The sequence below is a fragment of the Aulonocara sp. 'chitande type north' Nkhata Bay genome, linkage group LG11 (genome assembly GCF_057382095.1).
Source record: "Aulonocara sp. 'chitande type north' Nkhata Bay isolate Kocher_YH1m ecotype deep benthic linkage group LG11, A_spYH_male_GT1.1, whole genome shotgun sequence".
NCBI classification, from domain to species: domain Eukaryota; kingdom Metazoa; phylum Chordata; class Actinopteri; order Cichliformes; family Cichlidae; genus Aulonocara; species Aulonocara sp. 'chitande type north' Nkhata Bay.
In genome coordinates, this window is record NC_141354.1 from 21693710 (window position 1) to 21709772 (window position 16063).

General features: G+C 39.3%; 1 protein-coding gene across 2 annotated transcripts in view; it reads left to right on the plus strand.

The window, feature by feature from the left end:
* Positions 1-16063, plus strand: part of slc9a1a (solute carrier family 9 member A1a) — a 39690-nt gene that overhangs the window by 17110 nt on the left and 6517 nt on the right. The window contains exons 4-12 of one of the 2 annotated variants that reach the window (XM_086311101.1): positions 2553-2770; positions 5660-5862; positions 8825-8914; positions 11323-11393; positions 11712-11888; positions 12703-12826; positions 13202-13303; positions 15448-15529; positions 15818-15874. In XM_086311101.1, coding sequence (XP_086167227.1) covers positions 2553-2770; positions 5660-5862; positions 8825-8914; positions 11323-11393; positions 11712-11888; positions 12703-12826; positions 13202-13303; positions 15448-15529; positions 15818-15874 — 1124 coding nt within the window. The remainder of the gene's footprint in view (positions 1-2552; positions 2771-5659; positions 5863-8824; positions 8915-11322; positions 11394-11711; positions 11889-12702; positions 12827-13201; positions 13304-15447; positions 15530-15817; positions 15875-16063) is intronic. The other variant, XM_086311103.1, reaches the window with a different exon arrangement.

Here is a 16063-nt window from a genome sequence, read left to right on the forward strand (position 1 = left end):
GTGGTTTGGGAAACTAATCTAATCTAATGCCACTTGAACCAAGCTAGGATTTAGTGGCATGTCTGTGAAGGTTCTCAGTCATCCAGGTCATTGTAGTCAAAGGAGCTTGCAAAGAAAAGCGTCTGGACTTCTTTAAGTTGCTTGAAGACGTTTCACCTCTCATCCGAGAAGCTTCTTCAGTTCTAAGGTCAAATGGTGGAGAGTCCCAGATATAAACCTAGTGGGAGTGACCCCCCACAGAGGGACAAAAGGACCCCCTGATGATCCTCTAATCGCCTGAGCCAAGGTGTGAAACTGGGTGTGGGTCCCAGTCAGCCAGAGTTTCGGGTGTGTTCATTGTGAAACCTGGCCCCACCTTATCATGCGAATTCCTGAGATCAGATGGCCCAGGATGTGAGTGGGCGTTAAGGCGTCTGGGAAGGGATCTCAAAACTGGATTATAGATGGCAGAGAGTTGGTGTCGTAAACCACCGCCTCTGTTCAAAGATGGTCGCTCACAGTGGACATAGATGGCTTCTTTCACTCCTCTTTCAAACCATCTGTCCTCTCTGTCCAAAATGTGAACATTGGCATCCTCGAAAGAGTGTCCTTTACCCTTAAGATGCAGATGGACTGCTGAGTCTTGTCCTGTGGAGGTGGCTCTTCTGTGTTGTGCCATGCGCTTGTGAAGTGGCTGTTTGGTCTCTCCAATGTAGAAGTCTGGGCATTCCTCGCTGCACTGTGCAGCATACACCAAGTCTGTGTTTTGGCGTTTTGTCTTTCGGGTGAACCAGTTTTTGTCTGAGCGTGTTGCTGGGTCTGAAATGCACCGGGATGGTACACCGGCTACATAGGGGATGACAATGTTGTTGCGTCTGCCCATTTAGGATAGCCGCACGTTTTGAGTGCTTCCTTTACATGTGTGTGTTCCTTCTTTTTTCCTTCAGGCTTAGAGGGAACAAGTTCTGCCTGGTGGTGTAGGGTCCTAATTACTCAAAGTTTGTGTTCCAGAGGGTGATGGGAGTCAAACAGGAGGTACTGGTCCGTGTGTGTGGGCTTCCGGTAAACTTCGATGTTGAGGTTGCCATTCTCTTCAATGTGCACAGCGCAGTCCAGGAAAGGCAAACAGTTGTCCTTTGTGTCTTCCCTGGTGAACTTGATGTTTTTATCCACAGCGTTAATGTGCGCAGTGAAGGATTCCACTTCTTGTGTCTTGATTTTGACCCAGGTTTCGTCTACTGTAGACGACACAGCCACTTCACAAGCGCATGGCACAACACAGAAGAGCCACCTCCACAGGACAAGACTCAGCAGTCCATCTGCATCTTAAGGATAAAGGACACTCTTTCGAGGATGCCAATGTTCACATTTTGGACAGAGAGGACAGATGGTTTGAAAGAGGAGTGAAAGAAGCCGTCTATGTCCACTGTGAGCGACCATCTTTGAACAGAGGCGGTGGTTTACGACACCAACTCTCTGCCATCTATAATCCAATTTTGAGATCCCTTCCCAGATGCCTTACCGCCCACTCACATCCTGGGCCATCTGATCTCAGGAATTCGCATGATAAGGTGGGGCCAGGTTTCACAATGAACTCACCCGAAACTCTGGCTGATTGGGACCCACACCCAGTTTCACACCTTGGCTCAGGCGATTAGAGGATCATCAGGGGGTCCTTTTGTCCCTCTGTGGGGGGTTACTCCCACTAGGTTTATATCTGGGACTCTCCACCATTTGACCTTAGAACTGAAGAAGCTTCTCGGATGAGAGGTGAAACGTCTTCAAGCAACTTAAAGAAGTCCAGACGCTTTTCTTTGCAAGCTCCTTTGATTTAGTGGCATGTATAGCATTTTCTGACATACCATTTCATCAGCTCTTGTAGTACGTAGCAATTGATTTTCTGTTTACTTTCAGGCTGTTTAAGATTGCAGGTCTTACTGATGTTCCTGACGGGAGGTGCTGATGCAGTTAGTCTCACCCCTAAGTCAGGAATGATGGATATGTAGCTTCAAGGACAATCCTTTGCCTGCAGCTGTGTTGCCCCTCATATTAAAATCTGGATTTGGTTTTCTGTATTACTGGTCTGTGAAAGAGGAAAGAAAGAACTTATTGATGTGATTTCCTTTTATCATTTCTGCAAAACCTTGAAAGGCAATACTGACAAGGAGGAGGAATGTTGACCAGCTGCTGTGGATTATTGAGCATATTTGTCAGTTGCTTTTGGCCCTTTTTTTGACACACAAACATTGCATGACTAGATTAGAACAGGGAGGTGGCTGCCGGACAGGAATTGTGAGATAACTTTGTTTATTTTTCCAAATTAGTCCGTAACTGAACCTCTGAGCTTTTTTATTTTTTATTTTTTAAAGTGGTCACTCTAACTGGCAGCTCAGGAAAACTGGTACTACTTTTAACCATGTTTTCCTTTTAAAACATAAAGTGGTTCTGTGTTATATGACTTTATTGTGGTCAATAATGTTTTCAATTGGATGAGAAATGAGACCAAAATAACCCCACATTAATTGTTTCTGTATATCTAAAAAAAATTCTGTTATTACTATTTCTCTTCCCAGGTTAATAGCATGCGGCGCTGTGATGCGACCCTATGTGGAGGCCAACATATCCCACAAGTCCCACACCACCATTAAATACTTCTTGAAAATGTGGAGCAGTGTCAGTGAGACTCTAATCTTTATTTTTCTGGGAGTGGCCACGGTTGCTGGACCTCACGATTGGAACTGGACCTTCGTTACTGTCACAGTCATTCTGTGTCTTGTTGCACGGGTTATAGGTCAGTCCTGCTTCTGTATTTTTGCACGACTTCTTCAAATATATGCATGAAAGCAAATTTCAAGTGTGACATAGTGTATGCAACAGAGGAATATATTTGTTATATTACTAGCATTCAAGGTTAGTTTGCTTTTTGTTTTCTTTGGCAAAGGAGGTGATTGGGTTACATTGTGATTCTCATTCTTAATAAAAGAACTGGGATTAAGTGTTTCCATCATGTGTTATTACACAGCTGTTGGTGGAATTGCCCCTGAGGATTTCTCCACTGAGTTGTCACAAGTTCTTCTTGTTATTGATTTGTCATACTCTCTGTGTCTGTGTGTGTGTGTGTATATATATATGTGTGTGTGTATGTATATATATATATATATATATATATATATATATATATATATATATATATATATATATATATATATATATATATATATATATATATATATATATATATATATATATATATAAAAATAATAATAATATTAGGGGTGCAACGATACACAAAATTCACGGTTCGGTTCGATACTTTGGTGTCACGGTTCGATATTTTTTCGATACAAAAAAATGTTCATGCATTTTTAATTTGTCATTTATTAAAATTATAAATATATATTTTAACTCAAAAGTACAGTTTTTAAATTTAACCCTAACCCTTGTGCGTGTTTTTTATTTTGACAGCGAATGCGCACCTGCGGACCACTTATGTGCAGCCCTGGTTATTTAGCTCGTCATATCGCAGCCACAGAAATTCTTTTGTCCATGAAACCATAAAGCTGCACTTTCTTTTTGCCTTATAGTCTGATTTGTCATAACTTCTCCGTTTTGTGGTAAGCTTTTCTTTGGCTGTCACTTCTTCACCCTGACCTGTCTTATTTGGCTCAGCAGAACTGAAATGCTTTTACACGCTCACTCACATAAGCTCAGCGATTCTCTGCGCGATCAACCTCTCACATGTTTAAGCTGCGGGAGATTTCACTTGTCATGTTTGCATAGTAAGCTAACGATTAATAAGATGATGTCAGAGGAATTGGTGCACAAATTATCATCACTCACAGATCAGTGCTGTCGCTCTCTATACACAGTTCGCACGATTGCAAAGTGAAAGCAAAAAAACGAGCGCAAATTCAAACGCGACTTCAATATGTCACATATTGACAGTGGCTCACCGATGCCAATGACATAATTACCCAGCTACATTTCTGAAAGAATGCAAAAGCATTGACATATATTTTTCCTACAATAGCCCGACGGGCAGGGAAGAGATAGATTTTGGTAGCCCGACTGAAAAAATCGCTAGCTCCGGGACGTCGGGCTAGCGATATTGCAAGCCCTGTATCTGATTGAGGAATCACTCATCTTTGGAAAAGAGAGTTTATTACAGAGAAATGTCTCTTTCCAAAATAAAAGCTATACTATCCGCTTCTTCTGGGCTATATTCTCAGCAGCATAAGGAGAATCATGTGCTAACAGCTGTCTAAATGACTCGGCTAAAGTTAGTAGCATGCTTGTTGTTTTTGTCTTTGCACTAGGATGATGTCGGCGTAAATGTGCAGTCATATTCGTCGTGTTCCCACTAGTGCTTTCAGGTTAATCTCGTTGAAATGACCTTAACGCCACAACACGGCAAATCTCCGTTAACGAGCTACCGCCGATCGCTCCGTGCGTGGGGCTAGACGGCCAACACGTTAACGAGCTAACTGCGCTAGCACACTAGTTCACACCAATGTAATTGAGCATTGCGTGGCACATCCAACATACTGTTTTACTTTAGTCCATGACTCGCTTACCTTCAGGGTCATACGTCACATGAAAACCAAAATAATTCCAAACGCCAGATCTGAATGAGGGTGGGGGAGGTGCCCTGCGCTCTTCCTTCTGACTATGCTGTCTGTGTTGAGCGCTCAGTGGATCTGCGCTGGACAGTGCAGCCTAGGCGGAGTAGTCGAACACAGATTCACTGAGCGCTCAACACAGACAGCATCGTCAGAAGGAAAATTGATAAAATAAATTACAAATGTTGTATTGTTCGATACATATGCGTACCGAACCGAAAGCACTGTATCGAACGGTTCAATATCGATACGAATATCGTTGCACCCCTAGTATATACGTGTGTGTGTGTGTGTGTGTGTGTGTGTGTATATATGTATGTATATATATATATATATATATATATATATATATATATATATATATATATATATATATATATATACGTACATACATACGTACATACGTGTGTGTGTGTGTGTTGCCGGGGTGGCATTGAAAGTGAAAGTATCAGTGACTGCAGGGTTCTCTCACTATATATATGATCAGTCATAAGTCACACACATCTTACTTGGATCATATGATACAGCATCTTATGATGGAAAGCAGTTCCAAGTTCTTGTCTTGTGATCGTTCCAGTGGTTTTTTTGTTTTGTTGTTGTTCTTTTTTTTCCAAATTCATAATTTTTTTTTTTAAATAGTTCACACAGAGGTGCTCAATGCTTTACAGTGTATGCTTTAGCATTTTTCATATTTTGAAGAGTTGTTTTTTTGTTTTGTTTTTTTCCTTTCAGGTCATTTATGTCACTGCTATAGATTTTCATATTTCAGTGGCTTTGGTTGATTAGTGTTCATGAAAATTACCTAATATTTTCAAGTGGATGTTTTGCCTTCCTCATACAGCAGAAAAAATTGCTCAGATTCTAACTGACCCTAAGAGGTTAACCCAAAGCTAGAACAGCACAGAAAGATATGGAGAAAGTTAGATATTCTTCTGAAATCTTCTGAGATTTCTGTCCTTTCTTTTTGTTGCAATCCAAAGACACTAGAAAGATTGCATTTAGAACACTTAAAACATCACTGACACACAAAGCCTGACTAATTTGTACACTGTTCTTTCCAGGTGTTGTTGGTCTGACCTTTATAATCAACAAGTTCCGCATTGTCAAGCTGACCACCAAGGATCAGTTCATTATAGCCTACGGTGGCCTGCGAGGTGCCATTGCCTTCTCCCTTGGTTTCCTGCTTAACAAAGAGCACTTTCCTGAGAGGGAAATTTTCCTCACTGCCATTATCACTGTGATTTTTTTCACTGTGTTTGTTCAGGTATGAGTACTCTATTTATTTATGTATTTATTTATTTGTTAATCAGAAAACCCCTCACAAAACTTGTAAACAGTTGGCGTTAGACTTTTGTAAGAAGTTTTAATAAAAATCCATTTTACACCTAAAGGTCACTTTATTAGATATTCAGCTGCAGTTCAGCTGCTTGTTAATACAAATCTACCCAGTCACTCACACGGCAGCAACTCAGTGCATTTAAGCACTGGTCAAGATGTAAAGATGGCCTTCTGAAATTCATATCTGGCATCAGGATGGTGACTTTGAATATGCCATGGTTGTCAGTTCCAGACAAACCTGGTGTTAACATTCAGAATCAGCTGGTTTTCCCACATAGCCCCCTCTGAAGTTTAGAGAAAGAGAAAATATCCAATAAAGAGCAGTTCATGGAGCAAAAATGCTTTGTTGATGCCAGAAATCGGAGGAGAATTACTAGACTGTTTTGAGCTGAAAGGAAGACACCAGTAACTCAAATCCTAGAGCAGGAATCCACACCAAGTACCACTCCTGTCAGCTAAGAACTGAAAACTAAGGCTGCAGTTTGCACAGGCTTGCCAAAATTGGACAGTCAAAGATTGGAAAATGGAGTTTGGTCTGAGTCTTGATTTGTGCTTCTGCCGATGGGGTCAGAATTTGGTGTAAACAATGTGAAAGCATTGATCCACCCTGCCTTGTATTAAGTGTTCAGAGTGCTGCTGGTTGTGTAGGGTGGGGGGGGGACATATTATTGGCACACTCTGGATCCTTAATACCAACTGAGAATCATTTAAATGCCACAGTGAAAAGTGGCTGGTAAGTGTAGGTTAGACATCACATCAGTTGTTATCACGATATGTATTTCTACCCACTCATGTCCATCTCTCTTTGCAAGAGAGCTCCTTTTGGTCTAGTATATTTGCATCTAATACATCTAGTTTGAATGTTTCCTGTACTGTTTGTCTGTCAATTTAGTCTCTCAGAACAAATGTTTCTGCAACCATTCATGCATGCAGAGAATTAAACTAAAATAAAAAATATTTCATAGAGCATATTTGCAGAAGGAGGCTTATTACTTCCTCCCTTAGGGGAAAAAAAAGCCTATTTTTATCACACCAGTTCCTCAGCTTCAACTCCTGTTTTCTTTTCTCTGAGCTCCTGTTTTTGAAAATGTAATTTTGTGCTGTAGGTGTGTACGCTAACACAAATGCAAGTGAGAAAATCTGTAGATCAAATGCAAAAACTGTGAAGGAGTAAGAGATATGGGTCTAAAGACATGCAGTTTTGCTCTGAAAGCTTGGTTCTGGAAACATGAATTCAAGATAAAGACACATTCAGTGTTGCACATGCATTGTGTTTTGTTTATTTTAAGCACTGCAGTGCATCACTTAGCCATGTCAGATAAACCAGTCTCCAGGTGGGATTGTAGGAAGATTTTCAGAGGTTATTTGGCCCCAGACAGGCAGCAACTAAAATAAAACCCTGAAAGCACATTCTCTCGCTTTAAAACTTAGATTTCAAACATATTTTATTCATGCTGCTGGAACTCTGGTTCTGTCGCCAGCGCAGACCAGGAGTTTGTAATTAGAAGCCTCTTTTACCTCCAAGGTTTAGTTTGTGTCTGTATCTGCATGAGCATTGTTATTTGGAAGTTTTACTGATATGAAGTGAAAAGCTTCATTATTTTATTTGTCAGTCGGCATATGAATGAGATTTCCCTTTTTTTGGGTTACTTGTGTTTGTCTCCTCGTGGCCATTACACTAGGAACTGAGCCCTTAACAAGTCTGGATTTATGATCTTGGTCATGGCTAAATGTCTAATTTAGTGTCAGTGATGTTTTAACTGGCATGACTGTTTATTCAAGATGGCCACGTGAAACTATTTCGTTTGGTAGGACATTCATGATGTTTATAATGTAGTTAAATGTTAAACTACAGTACAGAGAGTGTTATATTTCTGTAATTATGAGCAGGCATTGTTACAAGTGTAGAAACATGATAAAATTCACTCAGACTAAAAATAATGGGTCTTTTGTTCAGGCTCAGATGGCAAATTGTTAAAAAATACAATCAGTCTTATTGGGCCAGTCTGACACTGATTAGCTGTGCCAATGAGGTGAAAGTGCAGCATTTTAATCAAATCGCAAGTTCCCTGAAGAAAGGAATGTCATCTTTGAAAGTTCTTGTATATTAATCCTTATATATGTATGGAGTAAACATGAGGTGATAAAGGCAAAGGAATCCTGTGCTTACATGCCTGTATTATTAAACAGCAGGAATCCTCTGTCATCCAGTTTATGCCATTACCGTTAACCAGATGGCTGTCTTAATCTGTTTAATAAGCAGAATGATACATTCAAGCTGCCGAGGTGCAGAGCGGTGCAATTATGCCATATAATAACATAAGAACATTTCCAGTATAACTAAGTGAAAGTTAATTAAGAGAATGAAAGATGCTGATGTTTGTTTCTGTTTTTTGTCAGAGTTATTTCTCAATGTTTGCAGTTTAAAAAGCAGATATATTTACAAACATGAAAACAAACATTATTAGGCATTATAAGATGGGGAGGATGAAGGGAGACCCGTACAGAAGACTTGTTCGTGTTATGCAAATTTTTAGCTCCATTTTTACATTTACTATGTAACAAACTAGTTATACATGATTTTGTTGAAATCTGGGACTTCCTGTACATTCCAAAATATTATGTGCTGTGGGATTTTCTAACAAATGTGCATTGTAACACTACTCAGCCTTCAGCTGATTTCGGTAACCGGGACTGATCTGATTTAAAAAGTGTGGAGCTTCTTCATGACTTTGACAAAGAGATGCAGAAATGTTAGAAAAACACAATAAGTTTTAATTGTTTGAACAGACGGGTAGATGCAGATATGTTTCTGTCTTTACCACGTTAACCACTGTAGGGAGGTGTGTACATTACATAATGTTTTCTTCCTCTTATCCTCCTTGAAGGGCATGACCATCAAACCCCTGGTGGAGCTGCTGGCGGTGAAGAAAAAACAAGAGGCCAAACGCTCCATTAATGAAGAGATCCACACCCAGGTACAGCCTTCTGCCTTTAGCCATTCACAGCAGTCAACTGTCAGTTGCAGTGATTGCACAGACAGATGACTCAGAACCTTTTGGGATGTATTTGACAAATACTGGAATTATTTGAACTAGTGGAATTTCAGTTCAATGCAGTTTTATTTATGTAGCACCAAACAGTCACCTCGAGCCACTTTATTTTGCAAGGAATGTGTGCAACATCCACCCAACCATCAATCAGTCCTTTTTCTTAGCTGCTTATCAAACTTGGGGTCAGTGGAATCTAGAGCCTATCACAGCTGTGGGTGAGAGGCAGTGTAAAACCTGGACAGGTCACCAGTCCATGTAAGAGCTAACACAGAGAAATAGATATCCAGGCACCCACGTAGCCACACCTATGGGCAAATTGCAATCACCACTTAAGCTAACAAGCATATGTTTGGCAAGAAAGGTGTTACACATTCCTTTCAGTGGTAGTTATGTAATATTCTCCTGAGAGCTGAGGAAAAAAGAATCTTTCCATTGAACTTTTTTTTTTTTTTTTTTTTTTTGTAATCTCCTGCCTCTTTGGAGCTAGAAGAGGCCACACAAACACATGAGAAAGCCAAGGATGTCCTCTATTTAGTACATCAGGCCTGGTAGGGTAGCTCAAATAAGTCAAAAGATATAGACCAAAAACAAATGCCCATTAGAGAGGACATAAATGAATAGCCTGGTTCTCAGGAGGATATGTGAAATGCTTTTCAACTGATGAGGCCTCTGAGGTCGTTTAGGTTTTCAAACTTTGGTCGTTGCTCCCACCTACTGACAGTGTGGTGGTACTGCATAGTTGTATAACGTGTTTGATGTACACGCAGTGATTGTCAATTCACACTTGGATCATAAAATTAGTTTTTGGTGACCCGTACTATAATACCAACACTTTGGTCGTACAGTTTTTCTCCTTTTTTCTTTTAACTGTCTGATTTAAGTCAAACTCATCACATCCAAAAGCATGTCTGGTATCTGTACTTTTTGATACTCTAGAAATTTTAACCGCAGTGGTTCACTGACCTACTGTTAAAGTCATTAACCCATCTCAGAAAATTAGACTGCACATGAGCAGACACACAAACATGCACACAGGCATCTATGAGTCACCAGCTTTTGATGCAAAATAGGCAGGCAGCCCTAATGGCTTGCCCTTCACTGTAAAACACCAGAGGTTAGATTCACTGAGATGCTTGAGGAAACTCTGCACTAAGTTATATTGTGGCAAATAATCTGCATACTAGCCCATTTTCTGCCATCTCCATTGTGTTTGGTTGCTTTTCTTCATTTCCCAGTACATTGCTGCTGGGATACATTTCTCAGCTTGGCATTGGTATCAGAATGTAAATTATATTCCGTTTGTATAACTATAGAGCTGAAAAGGAAAATATCACCTTGAGATGGTAAGATTGTTATCACTACATAATGTGGTGTGGTCATAAAGAGTTAAATCGGACACAGTGTACTGGTTTCTGTATTGAGGTGTTGAATAGATATAAGCTGGTCTAAGGAGAAATCCCACAGTTAAGGATATTGTAGCTGAAGAACATTACAGAATGGATCCCTATATATTGATCTTTTCATTATTTAGCATCCATTGCTGCCGCTTTTAAAAATGAGACCTTTTAACCCCCACTGTTCAGGGCAGTCAGTCTTTATGTGAATCAGTTACTCCTGACAAAGCAGAAGTAGATTGCACAGTTCTGCTTAATGACTTGTTCCCATAGCAACACCGACTGTCAGACTGTCATCTGCAGGCTTAGTCAGAGCACCGGTCTGATTGGCGAACCAGCTGCAGGCTGAGCAACAAATCCATTGGTGTGTTTCTTCAGTTCTCTGAGCAGGCATGGTGCCACTGTTAAGAAATCCTGTCAAATCAATCACCTGGCTGCTGCTGCTGCTGGTCATATCTCATAGATTCTGTTTTAACCTGAATTGTCGGCTGCTGTTTAGTACAACGATGATGATGATGTCGGACTAATCTCAGAGGGTGTTTACAACAAATGTAACAGCAGTAATGCAAGAATTACAAGATGTAGCTGAGTATTGAGTGTAGTATAAGAGTGAATGTAATCATGGTTACACGACAAATACTTTCACATTCAAGTGGTATGCTGTAGATGGAGGGATGCAAAATATAGAAACTTGCAATTGTTACTTACATAAAAGAAATTTGCTCTAAATCCAGTAAATGTAATATGTTCCTTTGGATGTAATTTATAATAGATGGAGGGTTACTTTTTGCGTCTTTGCACCACTCTGAGCCTGTTTTACTATATATGAGACTTCTCCCCAGAGAGGACCTGGGTCAGTAGAGTCCAGAAAGTCTGATTCATTCTGGAGTACAATTTTAAGGCTCTTCAGCAACTATTGTGGCTTTTTCCCATCCCCAGTTCCTTGACCACTTACTCACTGGCATCGAGGATATCTGTGGACACTATGGACATCACCACTGGAAGGACAAGTATGGATTTTAAAGAGAATCAATCTGACATAACATTATTAATTTTATAACTCAAATACAGCTAACTGTAACAATACTTATTACAAATTACTTGTATATATCGACTAGTTTGAAATATTTAGTAGTTGCTCTTTTTTTTTTTTTTTTTTTTAAACTTGTTAATTGTCAAAATTGAAAATGTTGAACTTGGCCTCTTCTTCATCTAATTACAACATATTTATTTATGTCAATAAATGCAGAAATGCTGTTGCCAGTAATTAATTCATGTATTTCACTCTTTGTCTCTGTCTTAATTTTTCGCTCCCTTTGTCCTCTCAGACTCAACCGCTTCAACAAGAAGTATGTGAAGAAGTGCCTGATTGCCGGCGAACGCTCCAAGGAGCCGCAGCTCATTGCCTTCTACCACAAGATGGAGATGAAACAGGCCATTCAGCTGGTGGAGAGTGGAGGGGGAATCAAGATGCCTTCTGCTGTGCCTTCCACTGTTTCCATGCAGTGAGTGCTAAACAGCATCGTGCTCAAAGTCATTTTTATCGTAATGTTTTTTGTTTGTTTGTTTTTTACAGTGTTGGGAACATTTAGGTGAACGCAATTCATCTACTCACTAAATTGTACAACAGTAGTGACATTAAGGCCTGATATGGTGGCGTAATACATAACCACAGAAAAAAGTTGACAGGCTTAAATTTCACTGATATCATAAACATGAGACACAAATGAACATATGACCATATATATGCTCATTCTTTGTGTGTGTGTTCGTACATAATTATACATTTTTTAAAGACATTTTTAGCCCTTTTTTATTATCTTTTGGGTTTGTCCATAGCTTTGAAGTTGGGAAGACTGATGACAGGAAATGGCTCATGCTTAAATGGCCACTGATGCATTACAGATTCTTTGCTAATACTTTTGTATAAACAACACCTTCTCTCTTGTTTTTCTTCTACCAAGTAACAAGGAGTGTTTGGTAACTGTAAAGGTCTTCTTGGATAGTTGTATTATCCAAGAAGGATAAGCAATCGGTGTTAAATCACTAAAGGATCCTTGACTAGTCTTAATTTCTAGTTTAAGTGAGTCGATCTTCACCAATTGTGAAATGGTGTGTGCACAGTAGGAAACAGTAGTATTAACACAAAGGAAAATCCTTTGTGTTATGTTGTGCAGAAAGATAAGTAGCTGTGCTTCATCAAATGTGTCTAATCTTTAAGCATCATCGATGTGTTTATACACGTTTAAGTTGTGTAACTGTTGTGCTATACAAACACTGTTATTTTTTTATTTTTTTCCCCCCCTGTGTCATTGTCAGGAACATCCAGCCCAGGCCTTCTACCAAGCCTGCACCAGAGCGAGCTATTCCACAGCTGTCTAAAAACAAAGAGGAGGAAATCCGGAAAATCCTCAGGACCAACCTTCAGAGGACACGACAGAGGGTAACTTTGCTTACAAATGAATAGTTAGACTCTTTATTGATATGCTTGTTTCTCATCTGGATGAAAAATTGCCCTTGTCTCAATGGGAGTTAAGCATTCCATAATAAGTATTGATTGGTGCTCACAAGGGATCTCCCTCCCATTAGTTCATAACACATTTATTGATTTTTGAGATAGACTTGGAGTTAAAATAATTAGTTCTACACATTTTTATTTTTTTTATTTTTATTTTTTATTTTTTGGTTAAAGGACACAAAATTAATTAAAATAATAAAAATAATTTTATTAGTTCTGATCATAACCTGCCTAAATGTGCAGTGATGTTTGCAGGACTGCAATCTCTTTAACGTGTGTTCATGTGTCTGTCTTTCTCAGCTGCGCTCGTATAACAGACACACACTGGTGGCCGATCCTTACGAGGATGGACTCAGCGATTTATTCCTAAAGAAGCAAAAGATGTTTCAGATAGAGAAGAAGGTAAGTTTCAGTTTTTGAAGTCGAATTTTTTCAAACAAACATTTGCCAGAATAAATAAATCTGTATTGAAGAAAACAACCTATTGTGACTCAAAGTATATTTCATAGAACCAAAGGAGCAGTTTTTCTACCTTTCTTTTGTACTGGGTAGCCAACAGTATAATGATTCAACTAAAACTATGATTTGTGTTTTAATTAGAGTCCACCCTCATTCTCTTAAATTAATTTTCCTGTCACAAATAGGAGCTGATTGATTCTCACAGTTGAGTGGCTCTGTGATTATTTTCATTTTAGCCAGCCTGTAATTAGATAATAAAAATAGACTTCTGTTTAGGCTAAATTGAATGTGCTAGAAGTTACTGTAGGCTCAAGATGATGTCTGCAGAGTTTAATGAAGCGACACATAATTTTAATAAAGTTTCTGTATAACATTGATTAATGATGTCTCTATCTCTGAGCTGGTTCAGTTTGGTTGCTGTATTTTCCAACCAATTACATGAGACAGAAACTGGATTTCTTGCCAGCTGAGTTTTGTACATTACTGATTTTGAATGTTTAGATATAGAACTGTGCAAAAGTCTCAAGTCACCCACGTTTCTTTGTTTTGCGTACAAGGAGTCAGGCTTTATTGTAGTTTTTTTTTTTTTTCCCCCTCCCCCAAAGTGATCTTGAACAATAGTTCTTCAACCTTTCTAAAGGTCTTACAAAGTTTGTCTTTGAAGATTGTGTGCTTTTCCACCCATTTTGTTTTACCTCACTATTTTCAGAGCAGTGTTGTTGTTTTTTTGTTTTGTTATTTGTGTGTTGTAAGCTGCTTAACACTGAGGGATGAATCATTCAGGCATAAAAAAAACACCTAACTCGAGGGATGAACCAGTGTTGTGTCTGCACATACCAGACAACTTAGCAAATAATCAGTTTTAAATTGTATTTTTATGCATTAAAGGCACTAGCAGCCTGTCACAAAAACGCATAATTTTTTCCTTTTTTATTTTGTTGAACCTGTGACAAATGGAAAATTTAATACAATTTGACAGACGGGGTGATTTCACAAAGGGATATTAGCCAGAAACTTGGCACAGCTCAGCCTGGTGTGCAGAGTGTCCTTAAAAATTAAGGAAACTGGACAAGTGGAGGACAGAAAAACTGCTTATAGCAGATAAGCAATATCTGAAAGTCATGTCCTTAATAAATAGGAAAGAATTCAACAGAGACCTGAGAAAGAACCTAAGAGATGCATCTGGCCCTTCAGTTAATCTATCTACTATTTGCTAAAGCTTCATCAGAAATGGTCGCAGAGGAAAGAGGGGTTGTCAAGAGCCCAAGGAAAGATAGTAGGGAGAAAAGGCTGAGGTAGGACAAATTACACGACTGGGCTGAACGTCATTGGCAACAGGTGTTCTGGAGTGATGAATTTATATTAGAAAATTTTTGGATCAAATCGTTGTCGGTATGTATGGAGTAGCAGTGAGTGTCGACAGCCATCTGTAAAGCACAATGGAGGCTTTGTCATGGTTTGGGGCTAAGTTTCAGGCGGTTGTGTTGGGCAAAAATGATGGAATTATGAATGAAAAGTACCATCAGATTTTGATCCAGCATGCAATATCATATACAAGGCCTCTGATTAGCAAGAGCTTCATTTTTAAGAATGACAATGATTCCAAACTCACTGCCATTGCAGTAAAAGCATTCCTGGAGAGAAAATTACACAGTGGCACACTGTCAGTGATGGATTGGCTGTCCCACAGCCCAAATATTAATATTATTGAAGCGGTGTGGGATCACCTTTAACAGCCAAAAAATCCAGCCAACATGCAAAGAAGAGCTTTGAATGTCCTGCAAGAAACCTGGAGAACTGAAAACTTACTAAAGAAATTACAAGAAAGCTTTCTTAAGAGGCTTCAGTCAGTGCTAAAGAAGAAAGGTGGTCATAGCAAATATTCACTTTCAGGCTTGTTAGAATTGTACAAACTCTATTTTTGTCTTTATAAACTGTATTTTCATGCATGTTTCAATAAGTGTTGCACCCCTTTTCTATGGCCAGTTTTTGACACTTGTACAACACTGTATTATATGTTTTGCTTGATTACATGGAGAAGGCTAAACCATCCCACACCAACAATATCTGTTTTGTTTTTTTCCTAGTTAAAGGAGATGAATACCTACCTGACGGTCCCTGCCCCTCCCCCTGATTCCCCGACCATGTGCAGAGCCAGACTGGCCTCAGGTAAATGCATGTCTGAATCATTCTTAGCTCCAGCCAAATGAAAACAGCCAGTAGTCTCAACCATCTTACTTTCAGGTACCTCCTGAAATAATGTAAGAAAATGTCTTTAATGGGACACAGAAGATTCAGAGATTGTATTTCGTTAGGGTCACACGATACCATTTGCAGAGCAATAAAGACCATAGAAACACTATTACCGTTCCCAGCTGCAACAAATATTTCCCCACTAATGGAAATGTGTTTGCATGTGCCAGCCAGCATGTAAAACAATCTGTGGTTTTATTTTAGGCAAACATACTGATTTCAAACCTGATCAGGTGCAAAAAGGAAACAAAATGTGTTCAGGTATGTTGTGAGCGTAGAGAAGATTAATCGTAAGCCGTGCTATCACATGAGCAATTCTAACACGCATGTGTCAGTTACCCTGCTTGTAAGCACTCAGTAATCATTACTAATGATGTGACTCATTACTAAACTGATAAAAGCCACGTACAGGTGATTTATTGTAGCCAAGCATATTGGAGTTGAGCATGT